The sequence below is a fragment of the Hippocampus comes genome, unplaced genomic scaffold (genome assembly GCF_001891065.2).
Source record: "Hippocampus comes isolate QL1 unplaced genomic scaffold, H_comes_QL1_v1.1 scaffold104, whole genome shotgun sequence".
Classification (NCBI taxonomy): Eukaryota; Metazoa; Chordata; class Actinopteri; order Syngnathiformes; family Syngnathidae; genus Hippocampus; species Hippocampus comes.
In genome coordinates this window covers 3,481,256-3,495,904 of record NW_017806072.1, presented here as the reverse complement: position 1 = coordinate 3,495,904, position 14,649 = coordinate 3,481,256, and the positions used below count along the sequence as shown (strand labels likewise).

Below are 14,649 nucleotides of genomic sequence, written 5' to 3'. Positions count from 1 at the left end.
TCCTGTTTGGGTGGTGCGTCGTTCCCCTCCGTTCACTGGATTTTTTTTTTTTTTTTTTTTTTACTCGTGTCCGAAAACTTCAAAATGCCAAATTTCTCGCCAGGCCAGATGTGTGTGCAAAGTTGGGTGAGTTCTTTGACGTCCCTCCAGACTACCAGGGGCAGCACGTAAAATACGGAATACACCTTCACATAGTGCAGGACGAGAATGAACATCAAAACAGGGGGCAAACAGCACTCAGTTGTCAATATTTTTGGGCATTTGCACTACTGTGTCATTAGCACAGTGTCTTTTGTGACTAGGGCGTGAAGAATGAGCAAACTACCGCTGCAAAAAAAGGACAATGCTGCTATTAGTGGCCACAGTTCATTCTTTTTGTTGTTTGGCCCTCTTTTTTTTGGGGGGGGTAGAATAGCGACATGACTCATCTTCGTCTCCTTGTCTTGTCATTTACCTCATCACCACAACATCGTACAATTTTCAGTTATTAGGTTTTCTGGACTTTTCAAACAATAAATCTCATTGCACTAGTGGTATTACATTTGTAACCTAAACGCACTGAGATTTAAGAGGGATGTTTTTTCTGCACCCTACCTCTCTTCCTTCTGTACTCCAGTCTGAGTCTAGGATGTTTAATGGTCTGGAAAAGGAATGCCCCTCACCGACAGAAAAGCTTGCTCGAAAAGAGTCTCTTAAGGTACACACATGCATCATGCAGTATCGTCGTTATCATCTCATCAAGATCTCATGCCATACACAATTTAAAAAGAAAAAAAAGCAAGTTATGTCCGTTTATCTTGGGATTAGTTTTATAATAACGGTGTAAAATCAAAAATGAAAACAAAAACTTTATTTTACTATAGTTAACATTTTTCACAGCACTGTGAATGAATTGTATTTTTATTGGATTCTGCTTCTACGATGCAGAATCCAATGCTTTGATGACTTATCTGTCATCTACCTCTTTGACAGGTCCAAAAGCAGAATTACCGTCAAGAAAAGAAGCGGGCTGCCAAAGAACTGTTCAGCGCGCTGAAGGACCCGAGTGTTGTCATTATGTCGAACTGGCTAAAGGTGAGGTTGTTGAAGCTATGCACTCTTGTTACTGAGATCATATGGCCAAAAATAATACTGTAGGTTTTATTTATAAGCTGCTCTGACCATTCCACATCCTTTGAGCACACAGATCTGGCAAGTCTAACATCGATTTTAGACGCTCATAGAATGACAGTATTTTGTAGTCGGCAGCCTCTTGAACCAGATTCGATAACAGCTGTTGTACAAAAGCAATCCCAGTGAAGGTGGGGCGTTGTTTAAAACATAAATAAAAACGGAATGCAATGATTTTCAAATCATGTTCAACCTACATTTAATTGAATACACTATAAAGACAAGATTTTTAATGTTCAAGCTGATTAAGTTGTTTTTATCGAATAATCATTAACTTAGAATTTCATGGGTGAACATGATGGGGTATAAAAGGAGCTTCCCTGAATTGCTCGTCAGTTCAGCGTGTTTAGGACACTCTGGATCTGCTTAGATGACCGCATATTCTAATTCCTGCCAATCTAGCAACTTCACACAGCCATTGAAGAGTGGACCAGCATTCCACCGGCCACAATCAACAACCTGATCAACTCTATGCGAAGGAGATACACTATTTTGTACTGCATGAGGCAAATAGTAGTCACATCAGATACTGTTTTTCTGATCCCACCTACAGTACAGATAGTCCTTCCCCTAAACAGCATCTTGATATACCATATTGTTGAGGTGGTTGGATTATCTCTACAGAAGTGCTCGGAATAAAACTGATTTGTAAACACCATTTGGCAGGAATAGCTCTTTTGTGCACATATGAAATGACCTAAGATCTTTCTGTTCACCTCATGAAAAATAGGAGCAAAAACAACAGTGTTGCATTTATATGTTCTACAGTGCATTAGTGACAAGTAGGAACATAATGTAGAAATTAATATTGTTTATATTTGGGTTTATTTATGCTGTTCATATAGCGATTTGTATCATGTGTTCCATTTTTTATATGAGGTGTGATATTTAAAATGTCCCTCTGTCGCCTTTGTTCTTTTTCAGATCCGTGGCTCTTTAAAGAGTTGGACCAAGCTGTGGTGTGCCCTGAAACCTGGTGTTCTTTTGATCTATAAGACCCCCAAAACTGACCACTGGGTTGGCACTGTCCTGCTGAGTGCCTGCAAGCTCATCGAGAGGCCCTCGAAGAAGGATGGCTTCTGCTTCAAGCTTTACCATCCACTGGACCAGTCCATTTGGGCTGTCAAGGTCAGACATGCCTGGCTGCTCCAATTGATCGGCTAACAATTGCTGATGGCCAAGTTTACTGTAAATCGACCTTTCTGGGTCAATGCCCTCCTCTCCACTACGTAAAACACTGTGCAAAAACAATGCGTGAAGAGATAGATAGTCGGTCTGAAAGAAATTTTAATGGCGGACCATAACGGTACCACAAAGATTAACAATATTAACTGCAGTTTCTCTCTCATCCATTAGATGTTCATCATAAGATTAAAAATAAGTTTGTTTTTTGTTTGTTTTTTATGATTGCTATGGTTTAGTTCCATGATGTATTGCATGATGTTTTATCTGTATGTTTAGGGTCCCAAAGGAGAAACTGTTGGCTCCATCACACAGCCTTTACCAAACAGCTACCTGATCTTCAGAGCGTCTTCTGAGTCTGATGGTGAGAATGGGTTTGGCAGTGTGTAAGCCAGACATTTCTCTTCTTTCACAGGGCTCCAAACTAACTATTTTGACTAATAGCAGTGTTTAGGGGTCCAAGTAGAAAATTTAGGGGCGAACATTGTAAATGGATTTGCAAATAAAATATTTACATTTTCGTTCGTTTTCATTGTATTACGGTACTGTTAAATGGGCTGAAGTTCAGATTGTCACTGACAAACAATATTTAAGTCAACTGCTACTGCCTATTAATTAATTAATGATTTAATTGTTTATTTTACATCATCAAATTTGCTGGTCGCACATGCGCAAATAGATGAAAAATGTATTTGCAGTGTCCCAGATTTTGGGGGCAAAATGTCACCATTTAAAGGCAGTCTGGAGCTCTGCTTCAATTTATTTTACACACACTTCTTTAAAACTGTTTGCTTCTTCAGGCCGATGCTGGATGGATGCTCTGGAGCTTTCTCTGAGTTGCTCCAGCCTTTACAAGCTCACGGCCAAGTCAGGAAAAGAAGCAGACATCAGCACAAATTCTGAGTCTTCTCACTTCCTCCATCTTCTGCAGTCTAGCACGCTAGCAGACACAGAGCTTTTGCAGTAAGTAAGAACTCGCTGATTTTACTGCATGCTCAACAGCAGGCACATAAGTGGAACTCAGCAGGTATGTGCTGGTTGTCCAAATTTAACAATTCCACATAATTGTTCTGAAAAAGATTTATTTCCTGCGAAAATGTATATTGGTTTTCTCTTTGTGCCATTGATAAATAGTGGCAGGCGGAACAATTAAATGCTGTTTCACTTTTTGGCCCAAACTTCAATTAACCCGTGCATCCACCTTAAAACTTAGTTTTAAACGAAATATGTCCAGATTTCACCCCAAGTAAATGTTTGAGGAAAGTGAGACCAGATCGTCATTATTTCAATGCAGTTAACTCTTGCATGTTTGTGGTTTTGCATTCAAGAAAATAAGTTGAGTGAGTTGAGTAGATTGAGACAAAATGGGTTTTGCTGCTCTCTTGTGGACTCTATAGGTAAGTAAAAACCTTTTTTGGGGGGCGTGGTCTCAATTGCTTGAAGATTTCTTTTGCTATTCACGGGAGGGCTCTTCCTCGCAGATAGCACTGGATTTATAATTTTTGTGACATTTTTGTTCAGTGATTTGCCATGAGATTTTTCCAATGTAAATTATGTTCCTTTGCTCAATAAAGGTTGGCAGTTGCTGCTCTCCAGGCCATCCCAATAGAAAATAATCCCCAGTTTACACCCTGCATCACTTGCATTGTTTTGTGCATAATGTCACGTATGTCCATCAGCGTGGCATTATGGGAATCTCTTTCTGATGGTTTGTCATTTGGGGGTATTGGTAAGATCATCTATTGGAAACCTGCTGTTTGAATCCCTCAAGGCAGCCATTTCTCCACCCCTTTTCTGTGGCTTCAATTTATGGTGACAAAATCATCAAGCCTTTTCCAGCCAATGACAACAGCCAGCAGGGTCACATGACTGAGAAGCAGGAAAGTCATGAAGAATGTGAGCTATGTGCCTTTCAGAAAAGAATAAGAAGTGTTGCCTTTCAGCAAGCCTTAACAAAGGTTTGTAGCTGTTAAGAAAACAGGACTGTAATCTTTTTAGCGTTTTTTACGATTGAAGACATAATTGTACAGTAAGTAGGAGGACACGTGCTCGCCAATTTACCGGTACTTGGATTTACTTGTAACAACATATTCATTTGAATAGAATGACATTTTCCATGCGCCATTAAGTGTTTGGGGTTTAGCGGAAGGTATGATGTCCCTGATGCAGAACATTTTAGCGTTTGGTAATTCCAGATTTGATTATTTATGGTTTTACTTTGTTCTGGAATGTGATTTTTCTGGTCTGTCAAGTTGGCCATTTGAGTTCCTCATTCGTTGTTTCCTTTCTTTTCCTGATAAACCCGTTTTTTGTTGTTTTAATTTTCGACTAGAACGTCACGTACGTTGGAAGAAGACTTTTTTTCTTTGAATACAAGCATTTGTGTTCCTGGTTGAAAGGTGTCATAGTTTGTTAGGTGGGAGCGCAGTGGGTGCACTGACATCCAATGACAGGTCTGTAAAATGTCTTTTCATTAGATTTACTCTTCTACTTTCTTTCGGGCTTTACAGACACTCGACTATATTTATATTGTAATTACGTATACACGACTGAGTGTCTTGAAAACGATTCTGTCAGGGTTCTCACGCGTTTTGAAAAACCTGGAAAATGATTTAGCATTTTTCCAGTCATGTAAAACACACACAAAAAGGAAAAGCTTTAGTTGTCGTGAAAATGATTTTTCCTCCCTCGGCTTCTCCCTGCCTCGTGGTTTCATCTGCCTCGTGTAACGCTACCAACCAATCAAATTGCATCTACCCTTAGAACAGTTCTGCTGCCCTGTGTTTCCATGTATGACTTTGTTGCTGGATGTACTGACTTTTCAGACTCAAGTAATGACAACTGGAGACTCAGTTCAAGAGTGTCGCTCTATACCGTATATCGAGTGCGATTTTTCTGCCTCTCTCTGTCTACTCTGTTGAGTGTCAGAAAGCTGTCGTGTGCATGCCGTCACTTTCGGCTGTGCGGTGTCTGATGAAATATATCTCAGGTTTCATGACGATGAGATAGAGACAGATAACAGGTCGCCTAACCGGGCAACGTTTCACTCACTATTTCATACTTTCTCCATTGTCAGAGAAAACAGAAAATATGTGAATGACAAAAATTCCATGAAGAATTCAGCTCTGTTAATATAATGTTTATGTGCACAAAGAGCAGAGCGCTGAGTTGTCATGTCGTTCTTTTTTTTTTTCTTTTTTTTTTATGTACAAAATACAGTGTAAGGTACAATTGGAGAAAATAAGACTTATCAAAAGCTTGGGGGTAGAATGTATTTGTGTATGTTGTGATAACTTGACTTGTACTGCAGCTGATGCAAAGGTCCTGGAAAAATCAATGGAAAATAATTTCAAGAAAAGAGTGTTTTTGAATTCTAACTTAACGTGTGAAAGGCTCAACAGTACACATTCCTCAGCCTCCCGGGTAAAGTCTGCCAATGGGAGCAGGGTTTTTTTTTGTCCTGGCTTTGGAAAAGCGGACCAGATCTATTCCTGGAGGATGCAAGAAATTCCTGTGTGCCCTTTTCACCCAAATAGGGTCAAGAGCTGTATGTCATGACCAAAATAACACAATTGCAGATCTAAGCAGCATAAATTAGTTTGCCCCACACTCAGCTAATCTGAAATTAATCCATCAATTAAATCTCAAATTACCTGCCTATTTCTAAGAATGAATCTCATTCTTCGTTTTACAGGAAGTCTTATGTAAGATTTTTTACTGTAACGGAAATGCAACATAATTCAGCATTTCACTAACAAACACAACATACAAGCAGCACATACAAATTTGATTTTTTTTCCCCTCCCAATGTGTATGACAAGCTCACAGTGCGTGCATAATTCTTTTACATCAGCGTTTTTTGTAATTGTCACAACAAAGATTATTTGCCAACAAATCAGTGAAGTAGTCTGCAAAAGTTTCAGTGACAAGTTAAAACGTCAGTGCTTGAATAGTTCATTGTATGCATAACTTTAATCTAGATGTTTTATCTCTGTTACTATAAGGTTGAATGAGTCTGTGCTGCTGGGCAATCACCACATGGACCATGATAGATTTTCGGACAAATCAGAGCGTGATGGTCACGATGACTGGGACGCTTCTGCCATTGATAATGGAGGAAGGTTGACAGAGGAGAGTGATGTGGACCAATCAGATGAAGCGATGTCTCCCATGCCACAGGGAACAGTTTATGTTGAGCAGGGCGCAGAAGAGATGGCAGAGGTGAGATGCCACATAAACTAGATGTCCCTTCTTGTCTGCTTAACAATTTTGCTCAGAAACTTGCAGCTCTGTAATGCTTGTGTTATGTGCCTCAGGCTGGGGAGGCGTCACAGGTTGAGACTGTTTCAGAGGAAAATAAGGGTTTGATCTGGGGTATTTTGAAGCAGCTGCGACCGGGCATGGACCTCTCAAAGGTGGTGCTGCCCACATTCATCCTGGAGCCTCGTTCGTTCCTGGACAAGCTATCGGACTACTACTATCATGCTGATCTGCTCTCTCAGTCAGTATTGCCGTACAGCTGTAACATAATGTCTGATTGTCTTTGTTTTCATATTTCGTAATGATTACGAACTCCTTTAGAGCTGCACTGGAGGACAGTTCATATGGCCGTATGAAGCAGGTAGTCAGATGGTACTTGTCTGGCTTTTACAAGAAGCCTAAGGTAAGATATATTCTTCGTCAATTTATTTGTACCCCATTGGCCCTAGTGTTAGGACAACACGAAATTACATGTTTCTTTTTTAACACCAGACAGCAAATGTTAAACAATCTTCACTCAGACATATAGTCATCTAAAAATTATTGGACCATCATTTGCTGGTGTAATTTTTTTTTTCCGGGGTGGCACGAGTGGTTAGCACGTAGACTTGACAGTGCAGAGGTACTGGATTGGATTCCAGCTGCGGCCTTCCTATGTGGAGTTTGCATGTTCTCCCCGTGCTTGCATGGGTTTTCTCCGGGTCCTCCGGTTTCCTCCCACATACCAAAAACATGCATGGCAGGCTGATTGAACACTCCAAATTGTCCCTAGGTGTGAGTGTTAGCGCGGATGGTTGTTCGTTTCTGTGTGCCCTGCGATTGGCTGGCAACCGGTTCAGGGTCTCCCCCGCCTACTGCCCAAAGACGGCTGGGATAGGCTCCAGCACCCCTCCGTAACCCTAGTGAGGATAAAGCGGTTCGGAAAATGAATGAATGAATGAATATTTTTTTTTCCATGAACGTTTAATAAAGCAACTGTTTTGCTAATATCTGAAATTATGATTTTGGAAACCATTGAAGACTGTGTGGCTGCATACATTACAATGAAGTTTTTGATCATGTTTATCAGTAAATGAAGTTTTTGATCATGTTTATCAGTAAGTTCATAAGTTAATTGGATCATTGACAAAGTATACATTTACAAAATAAGTTAGTGGTAAGCATTTATTGGTCAACTCACTGACATATTCTTGATTGCGTCTTTGACTTTTCCAGGGTCTAAAGAAGCCTTACAACCCAATATTGGGGGAAACTTTTCGCTGCTGTTGGCCTCATCCCCAAAGTGAAGGCTGCACTTTCTACATAGCTGAACAGGTGAAAACATCGACTAATACCCATAAATCTGGCAAACAGCAATTCAAACTCTGCAAACCCACTAATCAGAAACACCTTCAAGTTTGAAAAAGATGCCTGCCAGATCTTGACAGCCCCATTTTTACTCTCCAGCTCACAATGTCAATGTCACAATATTTCTTTTTCCAGATTTCGCACCATCCACCCATTTCTGCCTTTTATGTCTGCAATAGGAAGGATGGTTTTTCCATCAGTGGAAGCATCTTGGCAAAGTCCAAATTCTACGGTATGTAGTAATTTCCACTTAGTGTTCTTGTCCACTTCAGTGCTTGATAGTCATACATGACGGACAGAAGTGGAATACCAGCTTTCTTTTACCCCATTCCCTCTTGTATTTTGATAACATGGCTCAATTACCATTTGTTCAAAAATAAAACCTTTTCATTTCATTTTTTTCCCCTTGATGTTACTGTGTTTATTTTAATACATTGCTGTTCAGGAACATTTAAAGCTATTGAACATTTTAAAATGACAACATTTTTACATTAAGGGCAGGTTAGGTGCCATTGTGAATACTAATCAAGGTCTACTCTGCTGCTCTGTTGCGTAGGTAACTCTCTGTCTGCTATCCTGGATGGCAAAGCGAGACTGCTCTTTTTGAGCAGGGAGGAGGAGTATGTTATCACGATGCCCTATGCTCATTGCAAAGGTAACTGTCTACTTAGCTATTTCACTTTGGTGCAACATTAGGAGCTACATTAATTGGAAAAATTATGACACACTTCCTGTAAAAAAAAAACAAACAAACAAACAGGGATTACCTTCAAAGCTTTCAACGTGCACGTTCTGAGATGAAGTGGTAACGCATATGTCTGTCCTTAAAAGGTATCCTGTATGGCACTATGACACTAGAGCTGGGTGGAAAGGTTACCATTGAGTGTGAGAAAAACAAATGTTTCACTGAGCTGGAGTTCAAGTTAAAGGTACACTGTCGACATCTGCTGTTCAATTCAAGCTTTGCAGTCTGCATCAGTTACAAGGGGAAAAATGTGATTTTGCTCACTGCAGCCCTTCCTGGGAGGCCCCTGCTCTGTGAATCAGATCAATGGCAAGATCTTTGAGGGGGACGAGCTTGCTGCCACCATCGATGGACATTGGGTACAAAAACCTTTCTCTTCCCGCTTTTCTGGTGTTGTTTTCCAAATCCTTGAGTCTTTTTTTTTGAGATTTTGAAATATCACATAGAACTAGAAAAAGTACTTAGCTCAGGTCAGGGGTCACCTACATGATGTCTGTGGGCACCAGGTTGCCCCCAAGGATCGCATGAGTAGTCTGGGGGCCTGTTCTAAAAATTGCTAAGCAATGAAATAAAAACCCATCCGTCCATCCATTTTCTATTCCACTTCTCCTCACAAGGTTCACGGGCGTGCTGGAGGCTATTCCAGCTGGCTTCAGGCAGTAAGCGGGGTACACCCTGAACTGGTTAGGGCAAATGGGTTATTTCAGAAGTGTGTTTCAAACTGGTAGCTCTTCACACTTATCAGTATGCCGAAAGCAGCTCTCAGTCTCACAAAGGTTGGTGGCCCCTTGATTCCTTGTCTCTGCTGAAAAATAGTATTTCTATCGTCCTCCTAAGATGTGAGGGGATCTTGCCCATCCCTTCCTAGAAATATAGTAAAATTGAAAAGTTGACATCTTAATTTTACTTTTTCATCATTTATTGATTTCCTGCCTTTCATTGCAATTTGTTTGACTTTTTGTAATCAGGACAGTGAGGTTTTTATTCATGAGAAGCGCTCTGGACAGCAGGCAACATTGTGGAATCCGAGTCCAGATGTCCGTAGCAGTCGTCTCAAGAGACGTGTGGTCCACTTTGACCAGCAGGGAGCGTTTGAGTCTGAAAGGTAAATCACGTGTTCTTCAGTAGATTTCGGAGGAGTGAAATGGCATTTTCTTCACCATATTTTGTTTATTATTCTTGGCAATCTAGTTTAAAAGAATTGTTACTGCTTACTTTACTATGTTACCTTATTTGTGCTAGGTGAGGAAAACCGACATCCGTTAGTTGACATTTATATTTCTGGATTGTTTGTCAGTATTTTTGGGGTTCTGTTTTCCTTAACAGGCTGTGGCAGCATGTGACCAGAGCTATCATAGAGCGTGACCAGTTGCAAGCCACACAGGAGAAGTTTGTGCTGGAAGAAGCTCAGCGCAAAGAGTCGAGGGAGAGGGGAGACAAGCCCTGGACCCCACGACTTTTTTATCAGGACCCAGTGACCTCAGAGTGGACTTACAAGCATGTGGAGTACGAACGCTTTTAAAGAAAGCACAGACCTGTCTCTTCATTTTTAGGTTCAGGTGACAACTGACCTGTTGAATAACCGGTCCAATCTTGTTTTGATTTAGAGCCGAGCCATGGGAGCCAGAGCGTTGTCTAGTTCAGTTTGAGAGAGATGGGGTGATTCAAACGCTGGAGAAAACACAAAAACGGCACAACGGCCTCTCTTACAGCGACAGCTGGCCCAGCCAACGCAAGGTGAGTCACCCACCTTTACACGTGCAGCAGCTCATTGTCATATCAACACTATTTTAAAGCTCTTGGTGATCAACCCAAACATACAGGAGTTAAATCAACTTGTATTACATGAGACAGACAAGTCATGGTGTCTAACTGGTTGGATTATCCGATTGAATTACTTGTGTAGCCATGTGCGGTGGCATTTGTTAGCACTGGCATTTGGCAATTGATCAATAAAATCTTGTTGGGTTTTTTTGGGGGGTTTTCCAGGCTAAGGTGAATGGAACACACAGGAAAGCCAGCAGTCAGCCATCCAGCTGCAGCCAGAACACTGAGAGCAGCAGCAGCACCCCAGAACCGACACATGAGTCCTCTGATAATGAGGGTGAGGCTTTGACACAAACAGCTACGTGGTGGCCCAGGGGTGGCAACCCCACATTTGGGGAAATTTTGAAACCAGCGACTCCCATGGATGCAGTATTCTTAGATCCCTTCATATAATCAGAATCCACACTTCACACTATAACAAGCAAACAACATGGATTTGAGGTAATTGTTTATCATACCATCCACAGTCATGGTTACTTGAAATAAAATGCACACATATACCTTCTATATTTTGCTCAACACATTCGTTTTTCTAAATTCATTTCATAATACACGCAGGAGCAAACGTACGTTTTTGTGGCATTGTGCTCTTAAGATATAATTTGGAAGAATGAGCCATCAATGGCAGTATGCAAAACGGTATTGGCCTTTTGTGACAATCGATCATTCTGGTTGTCTGTGAGCTAACAAATGAGAGAGATAAAGATAACATCTAATGTCAAATCAGCACTCTTAAGAGTGTTTTTAACTTGATTATTGTTGAAATTCAGATCAGTATTTCAGAGAATATCTGCCTGTCTAGCTTTATTTCCTACAGGGGGTCTTACGATGGATTCGGCGGTCCGTTTTGAGCTCATGACCTAGTTTGAACTAGCTTGCACAGAGCTGATCGTCACGCAGACCAACAAGGCACGCTCAGAGGCCCAATCCCAATACCCACACTCCACCCTATGGTCCTCATTGAAGTGTATACGTAGTGGAAGTGCACATCGGGTTCGAGAGCGCGGGTTGCAAGCGTAAAAAAATGGCAGAATTGGGACAGTGCGTCTTAGTTCACTGGCATACGCCATTGGGTTTGAGCTGCGACATCAAATCTGGCGGCGCATATTTTTGTTTTGGTGCCTATTTTGCTGCTAAAAGTCATATAACTGCAGTAAAGTAGTCGTAAAGTAAAAACTCGCTCTCAAGCTTACAGTCGATGGCAGCTATGGTTCCATTGTTTGCACTTTTTGTGGCCCCTGCACGATTTGCGGCGCATGCGCAGTCGGTCACTATCTATGGCAGCGACACTAGGACAACATACATAGGTGACCATCAATTGAAATTACACATAAAAGATATAATTATTCGTTATTAATACTTGAAAAGACATTCTTTTGGGGACAGGCACGGGAATTCAGCTGAAGAACTATATTGCCTGGTTTGGTGTTGATGATAATTTGCGCTCGATCATTTTTTTTTTCCATCACAGAGCCCAAATATTAGCCATGTTCTTGAATTCATTCTGACTAATTATAAAATTCTTAACTGCTCTGATCCACTGGGAGATTGAATACAGTGTTCAAGTAAACCCTTGCAGTAAGTCAGCTCTTTGCTTTTAGTTTCATGTGTCGTAAGAGTTTGTCATGATGAGGGTATTTTGTTAGATATTCTTGACACTGACTTTATATTGTTTTTTTTTAACATTTGTAACGGCCATGTTTTCAGAGTTCTCAAACCACTGTGCACGCTGCAGCAAGGACATGGCCCTCCTCCAGACCTCCATCGCCTCCGTACAGAAGACGCAGCAAGACATTCAGAGGTGATGCAACGCACATCAGCAGTGTTTTTGTGATTGTTTTTAGGCGGAGTAAACCTACGGATTTTAACATCTCATCCTGTTATTATGAAATAATCCACACATAGCGAGGAAAAAAATTGCCATAGTTTGTGCTTTCGATATTCATTTACTTATGTACTGTATTCATCTTGCTAACTGCGACTCAGCAGTGCACTGAAGTCAAGTTACATGTCCTCTGGCAACAATGAGCCCGCAATCAAGTTACAGTAGACCAGACATTACAGTGTACATGACAACTGTGTAAATTCCTTGAAAATGTGTTTCACTACCAAATATTTTGAAAGATTAAATGGTAAAATTTTGAATTTCCTCAAGATAGTTGTGTTTTATTGTAGTTTAGAATAAACCAATTTACTTTTCACTCTGATCCGGTAAAATACATAAATAGACAATGATTGATATATTTTTTTTAAACATAACTAAAATAATAATAATAATAATGTTATGAACATGTTTCCCATAATCATTGTTTTACTTTTAACCTAAGTGCAGACTTTTGTTAGGCAGCATAAATTACCGAAAAAAAACACACAAAACAAAAACAAACAAACAAAGAAAACAAAAACCAAATGGCCTTTCCAGCCTTTTATAATCAGGAGATACAAGATATTTTGTTTTACGCTCTCACGGCGGGTAGTATGTGCTTGTGCGTATGTACTGTATGTGTACTATGGTGATATCCTCGTCTCTTTTTAACCAGATGCGAGACCTTTTTGAGGCAGCATATTGCCACAGGGCATTTAGACAATTAAATGTACAACACAAGAAGAAAGTTAGGTGTCGAAAAGAAATGCACGGTTAAGTTCTCCAGTTACGACATTGCGGTTACAAATTCTTCCTGTCTTTGTTATTGTGGTGAATGACTTGGGAAACACGTTATACAAACACTCAACGCGAGCAGTTGTGTCTCTGCACTTCGCCCCATTATTTGTGGCGTCTCAGCGAGCACACCACCACAGAATTTGCAAAGATTTTCATCGAATGTCAAAGGATAGGCGCCAGAAGCGAAATGCATGACTGTAGCAATCGGGATTCGGCAAAGAAACACTGTACTTGTGTTCAGCAACAGCAGAAGCTTCAGGGCGCTTCCTGATAGGCCATAGTTGTTTCATTTCGCAATGTAGGAGTCGGACGAAAATCTGTGTTGACCGCACACACGCGCGTGTAAGGATTTGCAAGTACTGACAAGGGTAACATTTGAAATTGTCAGCCCCTGAGCCGTTTGATCAGAAGGGTTTTCCCTTCTCTATTTATTGGCAATAAAAGCAACCCTCGCCTGTCTTTGTAGGAACTTGTCAGCTCTGACTCGTCAGCTCACTCAGCAGAGGGCAGCAGATGACAGTGTCTCATGGATGGGTCGGCACTGTGTGATCGTCTGTTTGGTGCTCCTCTCACATCTTCTCCTCCGCTACATCTACGCCTGAGAACCTCAGGTCTCCGTCCAGCACCGACCTGACATTTGATCCCACCCACAAGCACAAAGTAATCAGCCAGAGGGGGAGCCTAGAACTCAGATGAGTGTTGGGCGAGGGACTTAGTCCCATTCTTTTTATTATAGGGAGAAGAATAGCATGAACATTATAGCAATAAACACAGCCAACGCCCGTCAGACATCTTCAGATAGAAAGAATTCCCCCTCGTGTAGCCAAACTGAAAGAGCACCGGCACCCACGCACTTTGGACAGGAGACAAGGGATGACAGAAAGGAATCACAAAGAGAGTCTTTCAATTAAAAAAAAAAAAAAAAGGATGAGTTGTACAATGAAGATTTGTAAGAATTTCGAGACCACCATTCCTTAGTGTCTTTATCTACTTGCCCTGCAATACTGTCTGTTTGTGAATATTTTTGTGAGTTATATGTATGTACTGTAAGGCCCTATGTGCGCAGGTATAGCACTGCGTCAATGTTTCGTGCAACTTCCACTCCAGATTTTGGGCCTTAACCGCTGATGCCAAAAAGAAAAGAAAAAGAAAAAAAGAACATCTTCCAACAGTGCAATTCTGTTTTATATTCACACATCCGCTTTGTCTCGTCTTGTAATGAGCATACTTTTACCAAAACAGTATATATAATCCGAGAGGACAAAGAGTTCTTGTTTACAGGGAGCACTGTGTGTGTGTGTGTGTGTGTGTGTGTGTGTGTGTGTGTGTGTGTGTGTGTGTGTGTGTGTGTGTTTCTAGTGGCACGTACTGTAGGAAGGAAGGTTAATGTGGGTCAAGAGAGAGAGCCATAAAAAGTGTCTTTATATTTGTGTGCCAACTGTGGCATAATGGAAGA

At 41.0% G+C, this 14,649-nt stretch overlaps 1 protein-coding gene across 3 annotated transcripts in view; it reads left to right on the top strand.

Moving 5' to 3' along the window:
* osbpl5 (oxysterol binding protein-like 5) overlaps positions 1-14,349 on the top strand; it is a 25,007-nt gene extending 10,658 nt beyond the window's left edge. For all 3 annotated transcript variants that reach the window (XM_019894046.1, XM_019894047.1, XM_019894048.1), the window contains 19 exons: positions 617-697; positions 973-1,074; positions 2,095-2,298; positions 2,632-2,716; positions 3,153-3,315; positions 6,357-6,573; positions 6,669-6,853; positions 6,934-7,015; positions 7,828-7,926; positions 8,095-8,191; positions 8,516-8,614; positions 8,791-8,888; positions 8,974-9,063; positions 9,673-9,809; positions 10,031-10,210; positions 10,312-10,441; positions 10,694-10,808; positions 12,239-12,332; positions 13,660-14,349. In XM_019894046.1, coding sequence (XP_019749605.1) covers positions 617-697; positions 973-1,074; positions 2,095-2,298; positions 2,632-2,716; positions 3,153-3,315; positions 6,357-6,573; positions 6,669-6,853; positions 6,934-7,015; positions 7,828-7,926; positions 8,095-8,191; positions 8,516-8,614; positions 8,791-8,888; positions 8,974-9,063; positions 9,673-9,809; positions 10,031-10,210; positions 10,312-10,441; positions 10,694-10,808; positions 12,239-12,332; positions 13,660-13,795 — 2,394 coding nt within the window. In that variant the 3' untranslated portion in view covers positions 13,796-14,349. The remainder of the gene's footprint in view (positions 1-616; positions 698-972; positions 1,075-2,094; positions 2,299-2,631; positions 2,717-3,152; positions 3,316-6,356; positions 6,574-6,668; positions 6,854-6,933; positions 7,016-7,827; positions 7,927-8,094; positions 8,192-8,515; positions 8,615-8,790; positions 8,889-8,973; positions 9,064-9,672; positions 9,810-10,030; positions 10,211-10,311; positions 10,442-10,693; positions 10,809-12,238; positions 12,333-13,659) is intronic.
* Positions 14,350-14,649: the final 300 nt, after the last annotated feature.